This window comes from Neomonachus schauinslandi, chromosome 13 (assembly GCF_002201575.2).
Source record: "Neomonachus schauinslandi chromosome 13, ASM220157v2, whole genome shotgun sequence".
NCBI classification, from domain to species: Eukaryota; Metazoa; Chordata; class Mammalia; order Carnivora; family Phocidae; genus Neomonachus; species Neomonachus schauinslandi.
The window spans coordinates 85,631,703-85,642,752 of NC_058415.1; the positions used below are offsets into that span (position 1 = coordinate 85,631,703).

The following is an 11,050-nucleotide window of genomic DNA, read 5'->3' on the forward strand; positions in this document are numbered from 1 at the left end:
CTCTTACAGCAACTTGATCCTGTGTTTCTTTGGCTGGTTTGTCCGCTCTGCAAGGTGTTTTGTTTGAACGCGTTTTTTATTATTCTTTTTATTGTCAGGCAAAAGAAGCTGGGGCCGACGACATTCTTGACATCTCTAAATGTGAGCTCTCAGAGGTAAATCGGGGCTGGTGTTCTGGCTGTGAATTTGATCTGTCCTTTTTTCTTGGATCACATGTCCCTGAGAAAGACAGATGTGGACTGGGGCTTTTAGAACACCAGAAGCATCAGTCAAGTGAAGTGTTCTTGGATTTTGTTCTTATTCAAAAGAATTGAGATGATCGGTGGCCTCAACACAGTCTATGAGAATCAAGGAGTCTAGAAAATGTACCCACAGATTTCTAGGGAACTGGAAGAATCTGGGTTTCTCCAGCCTCTGTATAGCACCAGAGATCTTTCTCTTGCCCCAATAGAGCTATCGATGGGTATGGTGTGCGGGCTGGGGATGGTGTGCGGGCTGGGGCCGGGCAGGGCAGTCTCCTGCCAGCTGATTGCAGGAGAGGGCTGACCACATCCCAGCAGCATTCCTCACCAGCCTCCCCCATCACACTCTCGGCTGCTCTGCACATGAGGATTTTGCACTTGATCACCTCCTGCCCCATCTCTCCCTCACATGTGTGCCACTCAGAAAACAAAAACCGGCAGGAGGGGAGGCACTGACTTTTCTTTCTCTTATCTTAGATTCCATTTGGAGCTTTTGCAACATGCAAAGTTCTACAGAAGAAGGTAAGGTGGATCTTCATTTTCATAGACTTGTTTATTGCATGTTTGCTTGTTTGAAATCAGGTGGGACTTTTAGGCACTGTCTTCTTGGCGTAGACATCTCCCTTTTCCCTGATTTTCACCCTTTCAGCTTGAAGTAGGTGTTTGCACAATTGGAAGAGTTGAGTTTGGTGTCAGATGGGCCTGGGTCACATCCTGGCCTTGGCCCTCGTGAGTTGGGCAACTTCCGCCAACTCTTACATCCTTTTTTTTCATCTGTGAAATGAAGACATTCCTATTTCTAGTTCTACTCTCACAGAGGTAGCATGAGAATTAAAAGAGTGACACGCAGGGAGGTAGATAGGTGGAGACTGGAATGCACCGGGTATGACGCCTGCCGCAGTAAACACGGGGTGACCTTGTTGTTCATAACAATGAAAGCTGTACTTACTTCATTCTGGTCACCCGGCAGAGAGAGTAAGAATGGAATGAATGATTTTTCGGAAAGGCATCGTGGCTTTGCATGTAGACAACTAGGAGCATTCTAAATGAATTATCTAATGAAGGGAGGTAAAAAATGTTCCATAGAAACAGCCTAGTGAGCTCCTTGACACTAGAAGTTTCTATGTGGGGGTCGATGCTATACAAATAGCAACAGATGACACGGATTGAGCACCGGACCCCAGGCCAGCCCTGGGCTCAGTGCTTTTTGTCTGTTATTTTGTTAATCGTACAGGCAGCCCTCAGAGGCAGGTACTTTATTATTCTCTGTTCCCCACATGACGATGCTGACGCTGGGGGAGGTTACAATCAGGACAGCTGCACGGGGACCCTTCTCAGGATGGAAGGTAGCATTAGGCCTTGAAGATCCCTTCCACCCTTGAAATTACAGGCTTTCAGGTCATCTGATTCCCCATTTGGAGGTTCCACGATTCTGAGCCACGTCCCCCATTGCAGTGTCCGGGAAAGCAGGGAAGAGCGGGCATGCAGGGTCTGCAGTGCATCCTACACCAGGCTGGCTGCCATGCTTGCCGTTCTCCCTCCGGCTGACACACCACACATCTTTCTCACACAGGTGTTGGTTGTCCACACGAATCACCTCACCTCCCTGCTCCCTAAATCCTGCAGCCTCCTGAGTCTCATAACCATCAAGGTACTGGGGCCCTTCTCCCAGGGCTCAGGGACTCTGCCTGGTGTACCACGTGACAGCCAAGCTCCCTTTGTTAAAGTTAATGCTACACGAGCCTAACTTAATAGTCAGGCTGGGGTTGGATTAGCACAGTTTATGGGGCACCTGAGTGCTGTGCATGGGGTGGGGTTGCAGAGATAACCAGCCACAGGCCCTGCCTTCAGGGGATCTTGCCCAACAGGTAGAAAGGCAAAGCAGAAAACTCAGAGCAGGTGAACTCAGAGTGTGGAGACTGACGGGCCCAAACAAGAAGGCCCCGGAGGGACGCCGGGCATCATGCGGTCGGTGTGGGGCTGACTTCCTCCTGACAGCCTCTCGGGGACAGGGACTGAGACATATTCACAGTACATGTGGCCTGTGGCCTCGGGATTATTCCACGTGAACATGAGCTGACCGTGGGCGCACGCCATAGAAAAAAATGGCAGCATCAGGCATCAGAGTGGCTTTCGTGGTTAACTCTGGTTTGTAGGAGTTGGGGTGGTTTTTACTTCTCTTTATTATTCTAGCCCAACACTTGTTATTTTTGTAGTAAAACAAATAACATTTTATACATTTTTTAAATATCTATTTTATACTTGTGCATGTTTCTATTTCATATATATGTAAATGGAACATATTTATGTACCCGTATATATGATCTATGCCTTGTTTGCTCATTTGTATTGCTAAAAAAATTAGCAAATACAATTAAGCAAAGGAGGAAAAATGTCATCTCACACTCCAGAGAACCACCGTCAGTATATTATTGCATATTTGATAGTCTTTTTCTACGTAAACGTGCTTATACTCTGAGGGTTTTCCTTTTTAACATAAATACTTAGGCATACCGTTTCGTAGCATACTGTTTTCACTCAACAGCTAAAAATAAATATTTGATAAAGAAAAAGGAAGAAATGGTTTTGAAAAAGGAGCTGAGATGGAATGATCCCGTAGTTGGAGAGGGAGGGGCTGGTGTTGTTTCAACACCAGAGGCAGGAAGGGGCCCCAGTATCTTCTCACCTCCCCAGAGCCAGAGGTCTGCGGGCGTTCTCAGTTGGTGACTGTGACCCCTAAGCTTGTCTTCCTCCTGCAGGTTCTGGATCTTCACGATAATCAGCTGTCAGCTCTTCCTGACGACATAGGGCAGCTGACTGCCCTCCAGGTATGGCTGCAGGACACACAACACCTGCCTCTGACGGCAAGTGAGAAACTGCACGAGCCTGGAGAGTTCTGGTGGGGCTCTGGCCACGGCCGCCCTGGGCACCGGTGCCCTCTGCCCCTTTCCCGTCAGGAAGCTCGGTGACGCCCTGGCCATGGGAGTCTGAGCTGTGGGAATCTCCATGCCATATTTTTGGCTTGTGCTTTTGGGATTTCATCGTGAGCTTCCACAAGGAGGAAGCAGGAAATGATGAATTCAGCACTCTGACTCATCGTCCCACTTCGGATCAGTCGTGGGCCCCCCGCATGCCCACAAGGGCATGAAGGAACTGAGCATTTCCCTCCTATTATCTACTGATTTCCTGCAGCCTCCCTGTCAGGCAGGTGCTAGCATTAGCCCCATTTTACAGAGGAAGAAGCAGCTTTCCTTCACACTTACATTAAAACACATTCTCTTCACTGTGCCCCTTCAGACCCTGTACGATGGGCCCACCTGCTGTCCCGCCTCCTCTCCTGTCCCCTTCGCTCCCGGCAGTCAGCTCCTTCTGGTCTTCCTGCCCTACTGTGCAGGGCCTCTCCGTGCGGACCTCAGCTCTCCCTTCTGCCTGAGCGGCTCATCCCCTGTCAGCCCAAATGTCCCTGAGAACCCTCCCAACCTCCCTGTCAAAGTAGATCCACCTTCTGGGCCTCTGTCTCAGCCCCAGCTTGTTTCCTTGGGAGCACTAATGGCCGTGCGTAGTTCCTAATGAAGGGTTTACTGATTTGACGGAGACGTAGTCCTCGGAGGGCTGCACCCCCACCTCACACGCTGCCTCCAACGTGGAGGAGACCAAGAAATGATGGGAATGAACAACCCTACAATGTGGGTGATGTTGTATTTTACAGGTGAGAAAGTTGAGGTCCAGAGGGATGCCTGTCACGTGCCCAAGGGCACACAGAACATGTGGCAGAATAGTAGGAATTGTCACCCCTTAGGAAGCCACAGTGAATACCTGGGTGTAGGATCTTTGGGGACTTTTTTTAACGTGTATATTTTTATAGAATTGTTGCATTTATTGATTTGTAACTTTTGGATACCTGACAGTAACTCCTAACCATCTTTTGGTTCATCAAATATTCATCTGCCACGTTATTTTTAATGACTCCTTAGCTTTCCATCACATCAATGTTTAATGAGTACTTAGCATGCCATCCTGTTGGCCTTGCTCCCCTCACAGTGCCACATCCAGGAGGGAGCACGGTCTGCGGAATCCAGCAGACCTGCCATCCTGTCTGGGCACCACCAGCTGCCAGCCTTGAGACCTTGGGCATATCCCGCTGCCTTTATGCAGCTCAGCTTCCTTCCCCCAGCACTGGGATTCCTAGAGCCCTGTCATAGGCTGCCTCCCCCAGGTCCCTGAACCTGCTCATCCCCTTCTTCCTCCTTGCTTGATTGTGGGACCATCATGGGGCATTCTGTGGTCTCCATAAATGGTGGAATCTCAGCAAGAACCGGCTCCAGGTCTGGCTCTGCTCTCTCAGGCACGTGACTTCACCACTCTGAGCCCGAGGGATCATAACCATCGGTGCCTTCCTCGCAGGGCTGTCAGGGGGAGTTAAAGTGTGTGCGGCACCCAGATGCTGCCTGGCTTGAAGCAGGGCTAGACCCTATTCTCTGTGTCTGGGTTCTCGTGTCATTTTCCCTTTTCTCTTAGGTATTGAATGTGGAAAGGAATCAACTGACGTATCTCCCACGTTCCATTGGGAACCTGATCCAGCTCCAGACCCTCAATGTGAAAGGTAGGGGCCAGAACGCCCTGTCCATGTGACTTCAGTCGGCTCTGGGCTGTTTCGGCCAGCATCCACAGAGTGCTCCTCCTGGGAACCACTGAGCAGGAGGGCAGCCAGTCCTAGAGCGTCCCTATAAAATGGACTGACCCCCTTCTTGGGGGGGGGGGTGTCTGTCTCCATGGTAATGAGAGACAGGGTGTCTGGAGAGTTCCTGTGACTCTTCAGGGCCTTACAGAGAGGAGGCTAGCCAGTTCTGACAGCCAGGCTCCCGGACTCGGGCCCCCATATCTGTAGTAATGAGGCACAGTCGGAGTGGCAGCCTAGCTGGGGGAGAGCGTCCAGGAGCCACGGTACAGGTTCTGACAGCGAGCGCTTCACCCTCGGGGAGGAGCGCTTCCTCAGTTGGCGATGCAGCGAGCCTCCCAAGTCCATCGGGCAGGGACGGGGAGGGGTGCCCCCCACTTGACAGGGGAAGAAAAGAGGCTGGGAGCAGTGATTTGCTCAAGACCACCCAGTGTGATAGTTACAGAGCCCAGAGTCACATGCAGGGTGCTTGCCTCCCATACCCCCAGCTCCCTCGTGTCCTCTGGTTGTCCTTAAGCACTTTCTGCACAAAATGCCTCAGTTTACTCATTGGTAACATCTAAATGATGGTAAAAATAATGATACCGTGTTTATCGATCACTTACGGTGTGACAGGCACTGTGCTGAAGGCTAAGGGCTTCATATGCATAGTTTCGTGGAATCCTTTGATGCTCCTATGAGCCCAAACAATATCATTATCCCCATTTTACATGAGAAAACTGGCCCAAAGAGGTAAAGTCCATTTTCCAAAGTCACCCAGCTAGTAAGTGGTGGAGTAAGAACTTGAACCCAGGCCACTGAAACTGGATCCCTGTGCCCTTCCTCACGGAGCCTCAGGTCTCAGGACCTGGCGCACACCCCGGGATCAGAGTGAGGCACCCACGTGCCCCCAGGTCCTGGCGGCGTCAGGCAGGAAGCTGGTGGAGGGGCTTTGGGAAGTTGAGCTGTGCCATTGGGATCTCTCCAGATAACAAGCTGAAGGAGCTTCCAGACACCCTGGGGGAACTTCGAAGCTTACGTACTCTCGACATCAGCGAAAACGAGATGCAGAGGTTACCACAGCTACTCGCGCATGTTCGAGCCCTGGAAGTAAGTGCGGAACCGTTCTTGCCTGGGGTTCACCCTGGCCCACCCACCCCCCCTTCCATGTTCCTGAGTGCCTGCGCTCGTCAGGAAGTGCTGGGCTCGGTCGTTAGCTCACAGAGAGGGTGATGTCGAGCAGTTGTCATTACGTGACTTCTGCTGCCGTGACAGTGACAGAAATACACACTCCTGGAGTGAAGACAGAACGCTGAATCCCAGTGGGGTCGACACTCTGTGAAAGATGTGTTTGAGCCGGACCTGGAGAGAGGAACTCGTTTCGGAGAAGTAGACACGGGTAACGGAGCATTCAGGTGCAGGGGACGGTACAGAGAACGCAGGAGGTGCACAGCACAGGAGGTGTTAAGGGAGGAATGGGGGATCTGGTGTGGTTGGCAGTTGCTGTGTCTTGGAGGGTCCAGATCGCGAAGAGCCCAGAGCTCCATGACGGGGAGAGCAGCCTCACTTGGAGGTGTGGAAGCTGAGCATCAGAGCAGGGAGGGGGGACAAGCCCTTCCTGGGTCACTGTATTGGTTTGCCAGGGTGGCTTGAACAAGAGATTTATTTTCTCACGGCTCTGGAAGCTGGAAGTCCAAGGGAAGGGTTGGTTGCTTCTGAGGCCTCTCTCCGGGGCTTGTAGATGGCTCTCTTCTCCCTGTGTCCTCACGTCATCTTCCCTCTCAATGGGCCTGTGTCCAAATCTCCTCTTCTGATAAGAATACCAGACATACTGGATTAGGGCCCAGCCTGGTGACTTCATTTTGAACTTGTTTATTTCTTTAAAGACCTTACATCCAAATGCAGTGGCATCTGAGGTAACAGGGGATTAGGACTTCATATATATGTTTTTGGGGGTCACACAATTCAGGCCTTAACAGACACTGACACAAGGCAGCTTGCTCAGGGAAGGTGGGGGCCCTTACGGTTGTGATGACAAGACAGCCCACATTTATCTGGTGCTTACAAGGCTAGGTGCTTAATCTGCATCAGTTCCCTGAATCCTCAAGAATATCCTGCAAGCCAGATACCGCTGTGCCCTTTTGCAGGTGAAGCAGCGAGGCCATGGGCAGTTTAAGGAGCTTGCCCAGGGGCCACACAGCAGTGATAGCAGAGATGGGGTTGAAAACCAGGCAGTGTGCTCTTCACCTCTGTGCACCTCAGCCTCTGGAACAGGGACTTACCTCTCCACGATGACACATAGTCTGGCCAACATCCCAGAACCCTCTGATGAGCCATCAGTGAATTACCTCTCAGTCCAGACTGCTGATTATCAGCATCTTTATCAGAAGTGGGTGGGTGAGCATGTAGACAGCAAAGGAAGGGGGCTGACCCCAGGGGCTGGTCCCTCCCGCTGTGGCAGCCAGCCTGAGAATGGACAGGATGGTCAGCCCCTCTCCCTAGGCAGGCTGGAGAGACAGTGCTGTCCAACAGAACTTTCTGCAGTGATGGAAATGTCCAGTGACTGTGCTGTCCCAAGTCGATAGCCACTAGCCACGTGTGGCCCTCAAGCACTGGAGTATGACTAGTATGACCAAGGAAGTACATGTTGACTTGTACATTTTTTTTTTAAGATTTATTTATTTACTGGGGTGAGAGAGAGCACACGCATGCAAGCAGGGGGAGGGACGGAGGGAGAGGGAGAGAAGCAGACTCCCCGCCGAGCGCAGAGCCCCATGTAGGGCTCGATCTCACGACCCTGAGATCATGACCCGAGCTGAAATTGAGAGACACTTAACTGACTGAGCCACCCAGACCCCCCATGTGCTTAGTGGCCACTGTACCTGAGCGCACAGCTCACAGCGACGCTGATTCTGAAGCCCTCGTACGTCAGCTAGTGGGAGCTCTGGGAGTGCTGTACTTTACATCCACTCTTTAAAAAAAAAACCTTGAGGGCGCCTGGGTGGCTCAGTTGGTTGAGCGACTGCCTTCGGCTCGGGTCGTGATCCTGGAGTCGCGGGATCGAGTCCCGCATCGGGCTCCCTGCTCGGCGGGGAGTCTGCTTCTCCCTCTGATCCTCCTCCCTCTCATGCTCTCTGTCTCTCATTCTCTCTCTCTCAAGTAAATAAATAAAATCTTTAAAAAATAAAAAAATAAAAAAAATAATAAATAAATAAATAAATAAAAGCTTGAGCTTCTTGGTGGCACCTTGGACAAACCCTTTTTCAGGATGGGACCATAAGTGACCATTCTCAATTAAGGCCAAGGTCTTTCTCACGTTTTATCTATTGCCCATCAAACAGCCCTGCCGCTGGGTGCTATCGTGCCCGTTGAACTCGGAGGGAGCCGAGCCGAGCCTCAGGGAAGTCAGCTGCCCTGTTCAAGGGCACACAGCTGGGACAGGATGAGCTGGGGTCTGACCGCATGCATCGCTGTCCAGTTGCTGCTCCCGCAGATAACAGGGACACCCGCATCTGTGTGTCCCGCGGCCCACAGCCGTGGCCACCTGTGGCTGGTGCCACTGAGGGACTGAGCTTTAAATTCGCTTTCATTTTAGTCAGTTACAACGTAAACCGACATGGCCAGGCGTGGCTCATGGCCACCAAACCAGGTGGTGCAGCCCCAGCACCCAACTTTCCTGTTGGTGATCAGTATTACCCATGTGGGTGAATTTTCTTTAGGTTCGGCCTCCCAGGATGGGGTTTTCTGCTCTCGGGCCCCCAACCTCAGGCAGTTGGTTCCTGTGCTCCAGGGCAGGCTCCCCCTGCAGTGCGTGTCCCCGGGTGGGAGGGCTGTGCTCGCCAGGCCTGGGGGGCGTCTGAGCTGCTTTCCCCACTGGGCCACTTCCGGCCTGGTCCCTCAGGCCTTCCCCTGGGGCGGGCCTGTCTGTCCCAGGCAGAGAGGATATGGGCTCCTGAAAGGGGCTTTAGATAACTTGTGCCAAGTCCAGGAGGTCTCTGGGAAGAAGAGGATAGCAGGAGGGCTTGATTCAACAAACAAAAACAACGGGAAACCTCATGGTAGGGCTGTGGACAGCTTTGTGGGCATTTGTGTGAACCAGGTCCCTGCTTCCTGGGCCTCATAAACCCAGAAGCAGGTGCATGTGTGCCCGCATAAACATTGGGTTTTTTCTTACTTAAAAAATCACACTGTTAAAAAATTCCAATTTCATGTAGAAAGTACCCCAGAATCTCCCCTTTAGAGGAAACCATTTTGAGTTTGATATATATTCCTCCACACATTTGTTTTATAAATATACTAATGTGAGAGAATAGGAGTATTTCTTTTAACAAACATGGAATCTTATTCTGTATGTTGTCCTCCAATTTCCTTTTTTCCCACTTAAATAAGTTTATCCAAAACCGTGAATCACGTGCTGGCTGCACACCAAACACCATTTTAGGTGCTGGGAACGCAGCAGGAACAAGACAGGTAAGCTGCCCCTGCTCAGCAGAGGACACGGTGAACACAGCTTCGTAACTAAACCAGGTGCTTTGGGATTGGGTTGATAACATGTATAAAGAGGTCCCCCTTGTGTCTGCAGACTCTGAGCCTCGACGCCTCGTCCATGGTCTACCCCCCGCAGGAGGTGTGCAGTGCCGGCACCCGGGCCATTCAGCAGTTCCTCTGCAAAGGTAAAGCCAGGCAGCCTGCCTCCTTCGCTCAGCGAAGAAGCATGGTCCCAGCAACCACCCTGTGTCAGCCCAGACGTGGGGGACAGCAGAGACCGGGGAGACCACAGTTCCCACCTGCTCAGAGCTCTCCAGATCTGGCAGGAGACACAAGGAAAGCAGATGGTCACAGGAAATCGAGTTACTGGTTAGGTTGGGGCATCAGGGAAGGTCCGAGAAAGTGGCTTGGCTGAAACCTGAGGGCGTTTAGGACTTAGGAGGGGAGGCCATTGCTGGTGGGAGGAGAAGCATGTTGAAGGGCCTAGAAGGGTAGGGCAGTGGGAAGCGTGTGGCAGAGGGGACTGGGGAGGCCCTTGGGGCCTGGTGTTGCACAGGACAGGGCTCGCTCCACCTGCAGGGAGAAGGGCCTGGAGAAAGCAAGTGTGGAGGCCAGGGACCAGTTAGGAGGTCATTGGGGTCATCCAGGACCGAGGCCACGGTGAACTGGACTTGGAGAAGTGACAGTGCAGCTAAAACCCAGGGCCACCATTGGTCCAGGTGCCCAGAGGGGAGGGCAGAGTACCTGGCTACCTCCCGTCTGGCAGATGGTCTTAATTAGGGGCTCCTGTCACCTGGGGAACTTGTAGAACATGGCCAAGACTCATACAGCTGTGGGTGACAGATGTCATGGCAAAGCAACAAGAAAGGAAAGCGAAGTCTTCCATACATGATTCCAGATCAACTGGATATTCATGTGGGGAAAAAGAACCTTAATTTTTTCCTTCAACAGGCAGCACCAACCATAGAGTGTTGATAAATTACATTTCACTAACATCAGAAAGACACCATTTAGGGAAAGAGGGCAAGCCATGAAGTTGGAAAGGATCTGTCCATATGAATATATGTCGGAAGCCAAGTACAGAAATACTCATGGCAGCACTGTTCATAATAGCCCAAACCACACACAACCCAAATGCCCGTCGGTGGTGGAACGGGTCAGTACGCTGTCTCAGACTCACACGTGAATACGATACAGCAGTCAAAAGGAACAAAAAAAGCAGTCTTACTGCTACGGCCACGGTGAACCTCGCAGACACTTTTTTTTTTTTTTAAGATTTTTTATTTATCTGAGAGAGAGAATGGGAGACAGAGAGCATGAGAGGGAGGAGGGTCAGAGGGAGAAGCAGACTCCCCGCCGAGCAGGGAGCCCGATGCGGGACTCGATCCCGGGACTCCAGGATCATGACCTGAGCCGAAGGCAGTCGCTTAACCAACTGAGCCACCCAGGCGCCCTGTGTAACTTTTTTTTAACTGAAGTATCACATACATACAGAAAAGAGCAAAAACTCTTCACGTATAGCTTGGTGAATGTTTAAGAGTGAAATCACCCTTATGAACAGGTTTGGGGTCAGTGCTCGTGTGCTGATAAAAGTGTCTGCGAGGGGGCGCCTGGGTGGCTCAGTTGGTTAAGCAACTGCCTTCGGCTCAGGTCATGATCCTGG

The 11,050-nt window shown here is 51.6% G+C and overlaps 1 protein-coding gene across 2 annotated transcripts in view; it reads left to right on the plus strand.

Moving 5' to 3' along the window:
• LRSAM1 (leucine rich repeat and sterile alpha motif containing 1) overlaps positions 1 to 11,050 on the plus strand; it is a 38,238-nt gene that overhangs the window by 3,234 nt on the left and 23,954 nt on the right. For both annotated transcript variants that reach the window (XM_021691725.2, XM_021691726.2), the window contains exons 4-10: positions 99 to 155; positions 720 to 764; positions 1,816 to 1,893; positions 3,002 to 3,070; positions 4,761 to 4,845; positions 5,888 to 6,009; positions 9,482 to 9,572. In XM_021691725.2, the coding sequence (XP_021547400.1) occupies positions 99 to 155; positions 720 to 764; positions 1,816 to 1,893; positions 3,002 to 3,070; positions 4,761 to 4,845; positions 5,888 to 6,009; positions 9,482 to 9,572 (547 nt within the window). The remainder of the gene's footprint in view (positions 1 to 98; positions 156 to 719; positions 765 to 1,815; positions 1,894 to 3,001; positions 3,071 to 4,760; positions 4,846 to 5,887; positions 6,010 to 9,481; positions 9,573 to 11,050) is intronic.